This window comes from Colossoma macropomum, unplaced genomic scaffold, assembly GCF_904425465.1.
Source record: "Colossoma macropomum unplaced genomic scaffold, Colossoma_macropomum, whole genome shotgun sequence".
Lineage (NCBI taxonomy): Eukaryota > Metazoa > Chordata > Actinopteri > Characiformes > Serrasalmidae > Colossoma > Colossoma macropomum.
The window spans coordinates 3,994,631-4,009,507 of record NW_023494794.1 but is presented as its reverse complement, the minus strand read 5'-3'; the positions used below and the strand labels follow the sequence as shown (position 1 = coordinate 4,009,507).

The window sequence follows — 14,877 nt, the reverse complement described above, 5'->3', positions numbered from 1 at the left end:
AAAGTTCCTTGCCGGTTTCTACTCAAGGTGGAAGTCCAGTTTGCACAGGCTCTGGCTAATGACTGCACCAGGGCACATTAGTAGACAGAGCGTTATATGGATGTCTGGTACTTCTCCGTATGTCTCTATAATGAGCTTTGAGTCTAGACTATGCAGTAAAACTGAAATGAGGTGTAGGTGCGGGTGTATGTGTGAGAGAGTAAGCCTACTGTGCTGTTTCCAAGGGTGCTAAGATGTTCATTAGGACAGAAGGCATGATTTGTCATATTATTTGCTTCTGTACTTTTTCCTCCTGTCTTTTATTTCAATCTGTCCTACAGATGCAGACTTATAAGTGTATAACAAACACACATTCATTTTCTCTTCTCTTTTCATGCACGCGCATACATACACACACGTACACAGAGGCAGACATTAAAAATATTTATTTACGTCCAACAAATCAAAATACATTATAGAAGGGCCCAAATTCTGAAATGTGGTCAAATGCATTACTTGTCCTGTCATGCATAAATGAATGACTATGTTAGCAAACAGTAGTGTTTATAGATGAACACTGCATTTTCCTCCAGATGTGGCAATTCCAGTTATTTACTATATTGTTTTATTTTCTTTTTTGTGAATTCAAAGATTCAAAAGACCCCGAGTGACCAGAGAGACCATTCTATGTGCCTGAGCTTTTAAATACAAATACAAGATTTTGTAGCCAAAATTACTGACTGCCTAGGCGTGTGGCTGGTATTTCAACTACAGTAAGCTTCGCCCCATTAAAGAATCAAATAAACATCCCACATACCTTTATCGGCCCTTGTGATGAGGAGATCCTGAGGTTCGAGCACATGCATCTGTTTGACGGTAAGAGTCTTGTCGAACACTTGCACGGGGGGCAAGGTTGGAGAGTCTGTGTAAAACATCAGCTGGGGGTTACTTGGAATGAAATCGTGAGCATTAATTTTTTTGTTTTTTTTTGAAAAATTAAATTTTATGAGGTAACGCTAATTAAAAAACATGCAAATGCATTACAAGAATTACTGTTTAGCACTTGCTCAATTGTACTTTATGTTGTAAATTGTATTTTACCTGCATTGGACAGCAGTGGATCTGATGCTAAAGAAATAAACAAGAAGTGAGTTTAACAACACAGGTTTCATAGAAATACCACTACATTTTTAGATTATCAGTGAGTTATATTTCAGTGTGGGACTTTCTTAGGAAATTTTGCTTGTTCTAAATCACTTGCAGACTCTCTTTTCATTCACATGTTTAAGCTGTGGCAACTAGCAGAGGAAGAAAACTCTAACTACATGGTGCTGCCCAGCTGTTGCTCTCTCCAAATTACATGGTTCTGAATTCACTGCTCTCTATGCTGTATTTTCAAAAAAAAAAAAAAACTGGATTACAATTTTCTACAAAACTTTGAACCACATTCCTGCCGAGTTAATTGCAATACAACTTAGGAGTTCCAACTACAAAAGGATAGTGTTTTCTCCATTTTCTTGTTTTATCTCAGTTCATTCCTTTTTCTCTCTATTGTTATGTCTTTTGTTCATTTTTTCTGTGTGTGTCGACAATTCTCATAACTGTTTAATATCACACTCTGCTGAGTTTCAAAATATTTTCAGAAGACAACAGTGTACTCTTGCTACTGATCAAACTGTTAAAGAGATTTTTAAAACTCTTCCACTTTCCCCTGTTCCAAAGCCATTTTTCTACTTCCATTGTTCTCCTTTTCCAGAGCAGTTGTGTTTTTGCTTTGAGTAAATATATCCTGATATATTTTTGCTGTTAAAATCTGCTGCCAGATAAGTTACTGTGCACGCATGTCCATGCTGGCAAGAACTGAACATATCAGCATGTAAAATATGACTTTTCTGTGTGCTACAGTAAATGAAAGTCAGCTCAACTTAAAATTACCTTATTACACGGCTTTTGTAAATGAACTCAATATGAGGACGCCAAAGTCAAACTTCTAAAGGTCTCCTATCTCCAAAAAAGCAAAAAAAAACATTCTTAACTTTCATTGTTAATGTTACAAGAATTTCCACTGATCTGTTTGTCATAAAATTGCAACACAATGGTTTTATTGCAAAACATACATATGTATATTGTATATATAAACATACACACACAAACACACACACACACACACACACACACACACACATACACACACACACATATATATATAATGAAATGTGACGTCATTGAGGCACTTGTGCAATCTGTTTTTTTTGATGTGTGATATTATCCCGATGACTGAGTCAGCACGAAATCTAGTAGCAGTAATCCTAAACACTGTGGAGATAATTAACACCCTGGTGACGCATGTACGGACCAAAATAATACTAGAAAGAAACATGCCTTCCACCTCACAGGAGCAGCACATCTATAGCATATATATATATATATATATATATATATATATATATATATTATTAAATTGCAAAAGTGGGATAGTAACATTTTTCTAATAGTTTATATATTCTTAACCCTGAGGCAGATTTCGTTGAACTAACTAAAATGAACATTTAAACCTAACATTTTTCAAATTTTTGGTTCAGTTCAACAAAAAAATGCTTTTATAAAGCAACTTAAGGGGCTCCCAAGTGAAGCAACTGATCAAGTATTCACCCCAACCTCAGGAGACTGTAATTCCAGCAGTGCCACAGCCCTCCACAACTTAGAACCAAAGAGGAGAAAATGCATGGGGGTACTGTGTCCCAACTAGTAAGGACACAAAAAAAGAAATAAATAAATATTCCATATTGTTTACCTAACTGAGATGGAGACCTAAAATGACCGTAAAAATGAATAGTCACTTGAAGTTTATATACTTCAAAATGTTAAGTACAGTACTGAAGTAAATGTACTCCATCGTCCCAGAGCAGCAAATATCTGTGACACAGTGGTGCATGCTGATTCATGCAGAGGCACTGAGAATCCTGGGGGATTACAAAGGTTTCTCTCTATGCTGCATCAGTGCTGCCTATTCCAACTATAAAAATGTCAGCATGAAGTCAGTAAATTTAACAGCTTCACATCAATATCCCAAAGTTTTACCTGTTTTTCTCTTTTCACAATTCTCTGAATTTTTAATGTACCCAATTCCTGCCTAATCTAAGGTTACTTTTTTCCTTGCTTCATATACTGTGAACCTTTCCCTGTTGAATCAGGTTCACACTTTGCTTACACAAGGTATTTATGCATTAAGGTAATGTTCATATTACACATTGCTCCAAAGCTTAGCAGGTTTACCTAGTTATTACTAGGACTCATCTGTGTAGCTGCCAGCAAGGCTACACAGCACACGTCAGTGAGGTGCTGCAGCTGAGATGACACCATAGTGAAAGCATGTTTACTATGTACAGTACAGTACTGTGACTCTACGCTGTATATAGTACATTGTAACAGTACAGTACTGTTACACTATGGTCTATACAGTATATGGGTACAGTGCAACACTGTTTATCTAAACTGTATACAGTATATGGTCACAGTATAATACTGTAAGAGATGCAGAAGTGTGAATTAGGCTTCAAATTAGATTAAAGAACTTTGGAAGGGCATGCATTTCATGTTGGTTTCGACATGTAGACAGTTAATTCATGGTGACTCATGATAAGATATTCTCACCCTCCAACAGCATGACCCCTGCTGAGTCCGTGGCGACCAGTAACGACTGACCCCAGGAATCTCCACATACAATGTCATATGCAAAGCTACTGCAGAAAGACTGAGACTCCCATGGCTGCAAAAAACATAAAACACGAGCAACAAATATCTTAAATAGGTACATTTCACAGTATTTCTCTTTCTTTTTCTCTATCCGTCCTTCTCTCACCTCTTTCCTGCAAAGTCCAGTATTGACTAGACTGGTAGGAGCATCCCCTCTAACTATGGTTTTCAACTTCAATGCCTAGAAAGAAACACACATAAGGGTTTTTTTTCTTTAATTATGCCAAATGTATATAATTTGCCACAAAGCTTGTTAGCTAACACAGATGTCAAAGACAACATACGTAAGCATGCCATAATTCAATATTAATTATTTCTCCCTGGTAGCTCACTGTAACACATGGAGAAATTCTGTCAAAGGTGTGATTTCTAAACTTTCAATCAATATCACGTTTGTGTTCATAAGTAGTAGAGGAGATATTTTGATTTGAATTTAATCACAAGTTATTCCTGTGCATGTGGTCTGTTCTTATTCATCCTTTACATTTTTGTTGTTGTTGACTACAAAACAAGCAGAAAAAAACCTGGAAGTACAGACTCGAACCTGTCAACAAAAGTAATAATTCTCAACATCTAAAGGTTAAAATTTGTGAGTGCCATGAAATTTTGTGTCTGTGTGTCTATGTATGTGTATGGGTGCAGTACCTGTCCTATCCGGACAAACTCAGCCTGCCGTGCTTCCTCCTTCTTGCGAGCCGACTTGGGTGACTCAGGTAGCACGTCGCTGAAAGAGCGGCGATTGAGCATGTTCTGCGGAGAGAAGGGAACCTACAGGAGCAGTAACACACACATGGGTCTGAGAGGCTGACCCAGGAAAGAAGTGGAAATCCAGAACAGAGAAAAGACAAGCAGGCTGGGGTCTGCAGCAGACCAGGTATTGGTAGAAATTAAAAGGAGTTTCCTAGAAAAAAAAAATCAGTTACATAACAATTTTTTCATTATGACTTAAGAAATTTGAAGGTGTTTCTGAAAACTGTTGCAGCATTCTCTTTCATGCTGCAGTTACCATCAAAGCTAATCTAATCTAATCGAATAATCTAAAAATCAGTCTACTAAGTGCATTTTATTTTGTTATGTTTTCATTTATTTGTTTCTTTTTATAATGCTGTAGATATTTCTGTGCTTGGGTCATGAAGGTAGTGAGTCTCTGTAAAAGTCTAACCCTCATTCTGTTTTACTAAATGTGCTGTTCACTGAAGAGCAAATCAGATAGAACACGTAAACATATGGGTAAAAATCCTTCATGTGGGTGCAATCTGAAATTTGTCAAGATGATTCTTAGAAAGTGGACTGTGAACTTTGCAAATGGTGTTTTATTTATAGTGCTGCTGTTAGCATGACTGTAACAGGTGATGTCATGCTAAATTGTAGCCAGAAATGCTCAAAAAGTGTAATATAAACATTTAACAACATATATAGAGAATAAGATTTTATATTCTGTCATGTATTAAATTGATACTGAACAGCAAACCCAAGACTAGATTCTATCATTCCTTTTCACTCGACCCATGCTGTGTTCTTGTGTTTTCTGTGCTTATTAGGGCTCATAGTGTCAAGAAGGAATTTATGCATTTTCTGTAATCATACACAAGAAATGTGTCTAACATATCATCTCTGTCCAAAGAAAAACATATATCTCTATTTTTTTTATTTTCACTTTTCTTCATCATTTGAACACAGCAGCTGTCCTTTACATTGTGTAAAATATCATGAGGAAAACACAGAAGTGCTTCAAAACTGCCTGAAATGAAATCATTTTTACATTAACTTACATTTAAAGAAGTAAGAACGTCTTTGCCCTCTCCTGTAAAGTTACTATTTTGGAGATACTAGTTTTTCTTTGAGCAACAACAATATAAAAATCTTGTACAACACTGTTATACAGGTAAATAATTTACCCATTGATCTCTATGTTTTGTGAATATTATTAAAATTTACCTTATTTATTCTGAAAAAAAATGCTTATTTTCACAACCACTTTTTAAAGCCACATTTTCTTGGTGACTTTGCCATGTGCTCAGGACAGTCCCTCAACATTCACAGAAATATCTAATTATACTGGCTTGAAACTCACCAGACAGTGAAGATGTGTACATTGTATAAGATTCCCAGTATTTTTCTGACTACCAATTTTTTGGATTCCAATTTATCTTACAGTAAAGTGGGCTTAGAGGATATGTGGGCTTATGAGAGGTTTCCTCTATATAATAAATAAGCACACAGAAATATTCATTTTCTATACAGAACCCTTCACAAACATGGGCAGCCCTGGTAAACATGAGCAAAACAAGCTGTAAAAAATCAGTCTTTATTGCTTTATTGCAGTCTTTATTGCTTTTTAAGATCTTTTTGATCTTTCATTCAAAATAAAAAAAAAACTAACCTTTATTTGAAGCACAATGATTTAAAAAAAATAGATCTTATCAGGAAATAAATATTTTTCTGAAATTTGTGTGTGCCACAGTTGTTGTCACCCCTTAATTTAATACTTTGAGCAGCCTCCCTCTGCAAAGATAACAGCTCTGAGTCTTCACCTATAATGCTGAAAGAGACTGGAGAACACATAGCAAGAGATCTGAGACCATTCCTGCATATAGAACCTCTCCAGATCCTTCAGATTCTAAGGTCTACATTGTAGACTCTTCTTTTCAGCTCATCTCACAGGTCTTCTATGGGGTTTGGGTCAGGGGACTGGGGTGGCCATGGCAAAATCTTAATTCTGGGGTCAGTGAATCATTTTTGTGTTGATTCTGAAATGTGCTCTGGATCACTGTCCTGCTGGAAAATCCAAACTGTGGCCCAGTTTAAGCTCCCTGGCTGAGGCGGTAAGGTTTTGACTTTATTTCTGCTGGTACTTAATGGAGTCTGTTATACTATGTATCTGAATAAATTGTCCAGGGACTTTAAAAGAAAAACAGCCCCACAGTATCACAGATTCACCACCATATTTCACAGTGGAGATGAGGTACTTTTCTGCATGGCTATCTTTGTGTCCACGCCAACCTCACCTCTGGTGTTTGTTGCCAAAAACCTCTATTTTGGTCTCATCTGACCATAAAACATGCTCCACTGACCTAACTAATTTCTGTAATTCCCCATATGTGATCCTTGGAGACTTTTTGTCCACTCGAACCATCCTCCTCACTTACGTGGGGTCAATACAGACATATATCCTCTTACCAGAAGATTCTTAACATCTCTTGTTGTTTTAAGCTCCTTAATCATTGCCCTCATAGTGTAAATGGGCATTTTTAACTATTTAGCTATTTTCTTGTAGCCATTTCCTGATTTGTGCAGCTCAACAACCTTTTGTCGCACATCACTGTTGTTTTCTCTGGTCTTTCTCGTAGTGTTGGGAATCTGGCCTGTTTCATCTCATATATATTCTCTAGTGAAACAGGAAGTCAGGGTTGACAGTGTTCCTAATTGCTCAGGTGAACTTTATTCATAAGAATTTCTTAGAGTGCCAACAATTGTAGGACACATAGATTTATTTATTAAATATTTATTTCATGACAAAATTTAGTTTTTGTTTAATTATTCTATGCTAAATAAATGATAGATTTTGCTAAGATTTTGAATGAAAGATCAAAAGGATAAATTATTAAGAATGTTTTTTACAGCTCATTTTGCTCATGATTAACAGGGGTGCCAATATTTGTTTAAGGCACTGTAGCTGTATGCGTACAATACAGAAATCTAAACAGAAAAAAAAGAGCTTTGTGGTTCACCAATAAGGTGTATAGTTTGCAACTCTGTAGTACAGCATATCAGTGTTTAGCTAAATGGGCATGTACCATATGGACATGTGCAACTGTAAACTGCATTTCTTTCATTTTCTACATTTGCCCTGTAAAATTGCTTAAATACAGTACTGGCTTTCAATGTTAGACAAATTATACGAATATAGTTAAAACTAGGGATGCTGTTCATTGTTGCTACAGCATAAAGAACAAAAGAAAAAAGATACACTGACAGGAAAGCATTAACAAGAGAGTGAGATAAGAGTGAGATAAAAGGTGAGGTATAGCAGGAAAAAAGGCAAGAGGATGAGGAACTGTAAAACAACATGAGTCTGCTGTGCTGTAGAACTAGACTCTAAGGAAAAACTGACAGAAGCAGTGGATAATTAGTGTGCGTCTGTGTGAGTGTGTGTGTGTACCTTGTGCAGGTCTGGCATAAGGTCTTGGTACAGAGATCTAATCAGCATGTCAAGAGTTCGCTGACGTTTCTGAGCAAACGTGGGGGTTTCAAGAGTGGCTTTCTCTCCATTTATTACTGAGATAGAGAAGAGAGAGAGAGCAAGGGAGAAATTCATTATGTGATCACAATTTCTAGTATATAACAGGGATTCGTTTTTAAAGCCGTCTCATATTTATCTTATCTGTCTTGTAAAAATTACGAACTGTATACTAACGTTTGACTAGTAAAAAGTCCCTGAACTCCTGGTGGTCTGTGAACACTGGTGGGGAAGGGAGGGGTGGACCAAACAATGGCACGCTCTCCTCTGAGAAAATTTTCAACCTGCAAATAATATTGACACAATTAACACCACTCTCCCTGACAATATTACAGTTATAGTTAATTGTACTGGACATGCTTAAAATGAGAAAATTCATATTACACAGAAACATACCTATAGCTGTCATTCTGACTGTTATATCTAACTAAGGCAAAAATATCTGTGAAGTGAGTTAAGGATATATGAATGCCATGAATAATAAATGCTTGTAGACACATACAGAAACATTCCTACAATATTTATGGTTGCTGAATTTTCTTCATTTTGAATGAAAGGATACGTGTGAAATGAGATCGTATCATGGAGGGTTTGAAGGACGGCGAGGCATCATCTCCCTCTTGGAATACAATGGTGACAATGTCGTTTCCAATATGTCTTTTCCTCTCCACCTGAGGAAGTCCAGAAACAAGTTACATCAATGACTGGCAATACAAGCACTACTGCAACAACAACACAACATTAAATAAAAACAGTATCCAGTACATAAAATATACAGTTTGTGGACTTGACCACAGATTCTGAACTCCACAGTTTTATAAGACAGTTCAAGAGACATATCTTATTAAACTGGTATTTAAACTTGTAAATAAAACCTTAAGTAATCTTTAAAAACATTCTTTTTGTTACCAATTACTAACAAAATCTTTTGATATTTTTCAGTTAACACGTAGCAACTCTAAATGAATATTTGTGGCAAAAAGTCAATCAGAATCTTAACAGGTAACAGTATGTGTTAATCTTGCAATGGATTAATATTTTAGATGAATATTTGAAATTTTAAATAGTTTTATCTTTCAACAGATTGCACATGAACTAACTAATGTGCTATGTATTATATTTTTGCACTGTTCATTCACTATGTTGTTCAGTGACTATTTCTATATATGTCTGGATGGGTACTAAACAAATTTCACTTGTAGAAAAAAGAGTGGTTTATGCATTGCTGGCAGTAGATGAAAGTGCACTGACATATGAAAATCCAATAGTACATGTAACAAAATTAACTGCTGGAAACTAGTATGAGTATTTTTACTTTTTTATGCCTGTCACCACATGAATGTAAAATAATATAAATGTATCTAGTTCATGCAAGACTGCCCAAGTACACACTGGTATAATCAAGTCTTGCTGCTTGCATGACACATAGCTAGCTCAGCTAAACTTTTTAATTTATATAGGAACTAATGAGTTTCCACGCAGAACATCACCCTTTGTTACTATGGTATGGTCCTGGGTGTTTGCATTATAAGAAAACTAAGGCTGACAGGAGCGATGTTTCATCAGAGATATCCTCAGATTTTAATATAACTTTAACATTAGTCTCAGCAAAACTGTAATATTTTCTGGGGAAAAAATGTTAGAAATATGTACTAAAAATGATGAAAATGATTGAAAATCATGCCATCTCCAGGTGACAGTAGATTTGCTCATTTATTCTACTGCATTCTATTCATTACTAAAACAGAACACAGAATACTGTGCCTGTATGGGTAGGGAGGTTAGGTGTGTTTGAGTGTTCTCTGTTCATGCTTGGTCAATGTGAATGTACTGTGTGTGTGTGTGTGTGTGTGTGTGTGTGTGTGTGTGTGTGTGTGTGTGTGTAGTATATGCTCTTTTCACAGTCGATATGGGTAAATGTGGATTGACAGTGAGAGTTCGAGTGGTTCTCTGCTGAGGGGAGCTAAGGCCTTGAGCAAGTGCAGACGCTTTGAAAATCCAGCTATTGTGAATGCTTCCACAAGTAGCTCAAGAGCTCCGCTCATACTCAACTTGACATCTGATCTGAGTGAGGGAGAGAGAACGACAGACAGATAAAAACCTGCAGCTGCCAATAAAAAAAATACTACATCAAAATATTTTATTGTTAAAAAGGATTTTTCAAACTTTCTGGATAATTATATTGTTATAAATTAAGTCATTCAGAGTGGTTTGATGTGAAATAAACCTATTGAGTCATAAGAGATCTGAAGTAATTAAGGCCTCTGAAAGCTATGCTGCATAAAGTTGTTACATTAAATGGTTACAAATATGCTACCTGATGCCTAAGACATTGTATTATTATAGTTACTAGATAATATTTAGTATAAAATGTATTTTAAAAGCCATTTATGGTGGAGTACATATAGGGTGTGTTAAGGCAAAACAGTGCCCAAAGAAATGTTTTTTGGATTTACCACTACTTTACCATAATCAGCATTACACATAATGCTCAGAAGTGAAGGTTCATTGCTTATTTTGGATAGCAAATAAAATGGCTGTATTTATGTTGTAGACATCATGACTCCTGGTTTCTGACCCCTGGTTCCTATTGGTAGGTTTCCCTACAATGAACCATTTCACATCAAACCATTCTATGTCTTTGTTTACATAACAGCAATTGAGTTTTGCAAACAGCATGTGTTTTTTGTGTTCATCTCCACAGCCTAGCTACTCTGATCAACTGAATGTTTCCTGTATCAACAAACAGTTGTTGTCATACTGCAGCATCAGCAGCAGTATCTAATGTACCTTGCATTCTCATCTTATGTCAGGTATGTTTTGGGTTTTGTGGAGAATCTTAAGCCTGCTAAGTGTAAGTGTGTCACAAGCAAAACTGTATGAAGTGCTTTGCATTGAAAAACAAACAAGACATCCTAAGTGTAAAAGCTCTAGAATTTGGCTTTGGATGGCTTGGGATAACCATGAAGTATTACATTTCACAATTAAATTGTAGTTTTATAACACATCAACACAGTCATAACACTTAAGAAGAAAATGTCTGAATTTTTCTCAGACAGTATACCACAATCTGGCAAAACCAACAGCATAGGAAATTTGAGACAGGGGTGCCTAATTCCGGTCCTGGAGGGCTGGTGTCCAGCAAAGTTTGGAATTTCCCTACACTAACACACCCAATAAACCTGGCAATCAACAGATAGGAGTAATCAGGTATGTTTGAGTAGGTAAATCAACAAACCGTGCAGGCCACCAGCCCTCCAGGATTGGAGTTGTCCGCCCCTAATCTAAGAGTAATATAGAAAGACATGTCATGTAATTATATCCTCCAGCCACTAGATGGAGATCTTCTTGCAAAGGCCAAAAAAAACACAAACAAATCTAAGCTACCACTGAGATTATCCACAAAGAAACTAAAGAAGAAATTTTCTAATCCTGCAAGTCACCATGAAAAAAGCTTTGGCTGCTTCGTTTGCTATTTGTAACGAGAGATCAACACTTGGGCTGTTCTGAGGATTTTCCCTGCAGAGAATTTAAATGACTTTCATGTTCCTGTGGACTGTACAGACGGACATTTCATCCCTTTTCAACGAAATGTCATGCATGAGTGAGTATATTACATTTTTTAATATCTGTATTCTACCATCTTTTTTCTAACTAGACTGTAGCAGTATTCAAAACCTTCTCTGGAGACTCTGTTTTAAACTTCTGTTTGCTGTGTTGCTGTTGTTTGCTCCAGCCAGTTTATGTGTCATTTGACAGTGATTTTTATTTTGTTTCTTTGTCACTTTTTTTGTGGTTTATTTCATATTTACCTCCTGTTTCTTCACTAGCAATAATACTATCAATCCTTGTTTTTTTGTGTTCAAAAGCTTAACAATCAAAATATTATATTTTCTTTTATAGTCTATTTGCCAGTATGTGTCTATAGCAGAATCAAGGGCAATCATATATTTTCTCTGCACTGTATCATACAAGAATGTCATTTGAACATACAAAACCTAACTAAATGACAAACTCTATGTCTTGGTCATTTTTTGAGATTTCAATTTTAGTTTTACTAGTCATGGTATAATATCCAGGCATGTGGCCAATGATGTACATGATCATCAACAATATATGAGCAATTTTATGGGACTGAACTTTTACTTATCACACACAGAAAATGACAGTTGTGCATTAGTTGTGAATACACAGTAGGCCTAACACTTTCTGTTTTATTTTTCGGTTTTAATGGCAATTAATTATTGTTTATTTACATTTAATTTCAGTTTTTTAAGCTTACAGTTGTAGTTGTTGTTTTATCTTCAACAGTGTACATTTTAGAGAGTACACTAAACTAACCCATATCTAATCACTTTAAATGCTTGTAAAACTGCTTACACAACTTCTATGTCATAAAAAAACAAGTGTTCCGATATAATTTCCTCATAGGAAGATATGGTACACCGGTTTCTGGCTGAAGAAGCTGAAATAGGCAAAAACATAGAAATCCTTTGATGATAACACAGTGACCTTTTTAGCAGCTGCACACTCTTTTAAATACTTCCTATTTTCCTTTTAAAAACCCTTGAACTTCCTCTGCGACATGACCATGCAGAATGATATTTGAAGTATTACTCACTTTAACAGTCAGCATGCTGAAGAAATAAATTAGTTTTAAACACATTCACCCGAAATAGACTTCCTTCAAAAAATCCCACATATTGCCTCAGTAGTAACAGTACCAATTCTATGCAGGCATTTTCATTCTAATCTGGTCTGCCGAAAACAACTACGAGCTCACTGTCAAAATCAGCCACTTTGATTAATGACCTTGTCCAATCTCATAAGCTAATGGATTCCTGGAACAGAATAAGAAAATCATTCTCATTCTTTTCACAGGTCCAGACAATTACTTAATATGTCACAAGATACTGCACTTTAGTTGAACGCTGTGTTTTAATTTGTTAGTGGATTAGTTGAGAAGTCAAATACAGGCAAAACAGAAATAGATCATAACCTTATAACTGACTTTGGCATCATAAAAGACAAGTCAGATCTTTGAGATTTTCTAAATTATCACCTTTACTTCTAAAGCTGCAGATTTTCTCCTGATATGTCTCAATTGTAGTTGGGCAGTATGACAATATTTATCATTATCGTGATAAATAACATCAAAATATGTCACTGTTTTTCTGAGCAACTGCATGACTGCTTAGAATCAAAGAATTATGAGTCATATTTAATTGGATTTAGTCCAGCAAGAAATGGTAAATACAAATAATTGGATTCACAGTTTTTGATAGTATTTTTAAAATGTGGCACTACTTCGTCTGTTCTAACTTATCAGATGTCAGTGTATCGTAAAATACTTCCTAAAGTATTGTGATATTACATTTTGCCATATTGCCCACCTGTACTCAATTGCTAGTCAGCTGCCTCACACTCTCAAACAAATTGGTGAAGGAAACAACATCCCTCCTTAGACATGAAGTAATACAATGTACTATTCAAGGAGGCACAGCACAATATCAATCAAGATGACAAGAATTTCTCTCATGTCAAGAAACTAGAGCTTATCAATTCAGGCATGGAGAGGTAGGGAGGAAAGTGGAGAAACAGGGACAGAGAGGTGAAAGGCAAAGCTGATACTTGGAGGAAAAAATGAGATGAATTACTGCTTTCTGTATGGGAATAGTGTTACAATGTTTGACACTGAATACAAAACATCCCTAAAGGGGAAAAATAATGAGAAAGGGTAGACAGAGATGGGGGAGAGGGAGAATGAGCATGGAGGAGAGAGAGAAGGAGTGAAAGACTGACTGCTGTGATATCCATGTATCCATGGCTCTGGAATGATATATATAGCCTCTTCGACCTTACCGCTCACTGTGCTACAGACGTGGCTCCTCTCCTGCCTCTCCAAATTCTCTTTTTCTTTCTGTCTGTGTTTAACTGTCTGTCAACCTTAAAATATCTTGCATTTTGTTTACCTGTGGGGCATTCCATATGCTTTGACCAATCTGTTCTATCTGCTCTGATGCAAACAAGAAAAGCAAGTACTCAAGTTTCATTTCAAGGGAAGTCCAACACAGTTCAATTTCTGTTTAACAGTAGGACTAGCCCATTTTAGAGGCTTTGAATACTCTTCTTAAAATTGGCCTTAAAAACTATAATATTTGAAGTATAGGCAGGCTATATGACTATTTTAATGTTATTGTGGTTTTTTTTACGTGATAAATAATGTACTTCTCTGAGCATACTGTGGAAACAGTGCTGACCAACTACATGCTTCATTACAAATTGAGCATTAATCGCTGGTTTTGAATGTGGCACTACAAGCACCTTGTGACTGTATTAGTATATTGTGATTGTGTACCGTGAAACAGTATGAAACAGTGAAAGAAAAATAGAGCTACATAACAGTGCTGTGTGAAATGAATGCATGGCAGTACTCACATAAGGGTCACTACATATGTGAGATCATTCTTCCTATATCGCAGTGGGTCACCAACCCTGCTCCTGGAGATACACTTTCCCGCAGAGTTTAGTTCCAACCTGCATCTCCCGCCTACCTAACACCAATGGTACAGCCAAAGGTCAAGAGTTCTGAAGAAGGTAATGAGCTTGAGCAGGTGTGGCAGATTAGGGTTGGAACCAGACTCAGCATGAACGTAGATCACCAGGACCAGGACCAGGACTGGTGACCACTGCTCTATGATATAACAACCTCTGTTTGCAAACTTTGCATTTCTCTGCCCTTTTCGCAGTTTATTGCGCTGTGAGGTTAGGTGACGTGGATGTCTGGCATGAAGTTACAATGTGTTCAACTAAATCAGATTATTAACAATTCTTCTTCTATCTAAAGGGCATTTGTTGATGAAAATATTTTGGGTTGCAATTTTTGTGGCTTAAGAAACAAG

At 36.3% G+C, this 14,877-nt stretch overlaps 1 protein-coding gene across 5 annotated transcripts in view; it reads right to left on the bottom strand.

The window, feature by feature from the left end:
• garnl3 (GTPase activating Rap/RanGAP domain like 3) overlaps positions 1-14,877 on the bottom strand; it is a 93,031-nt gene that overhangs the window by 11,405 nt on the left and 66,749 nt on the right. For 3 of the 5 annotated variants that reach the window (XM_036579928.1, XM_036579931.1, XM_036579930.1), the window contains exons 12-20: positions 8,538-8,646; positions 8,372-8,417; positions 8,153-8,259; positions 7,898-8,013; positions 4,381-4,503; positions 3,842-3,916; positions 3,634-3,748; positions 1,081-1,107; positions 797-901 (exon numbers count right to left, since the gene is read on the bottom strand). In XM_036579928.1, the coding sequence (XP_036435821.1) occupies positions 797-901; positions 1,081-1,107; positions 3,634-3,748; positions 3,842-3,916; positions 4,381-4,503; positions 7,898-8,013; positions 8,153-8,259; positions 8,372-8,417; positions 8,538-8,646 (823 nt within the window). The remainder of the gene's footprint in view (positions 1-796; positions 902-1,080; positions 1,108-3,633; positions 3,749-3,841; positions 3,917-4,380; positions 4,504-7,897; positions 8,014-8,152; positions 8,260-8,371; positions 8,418-8,537; positions 8,647-14,877) is intronic. The other 2 variants (XM_036579933.1, XM_036579929.1) reach the window with 1 other exon arrangement.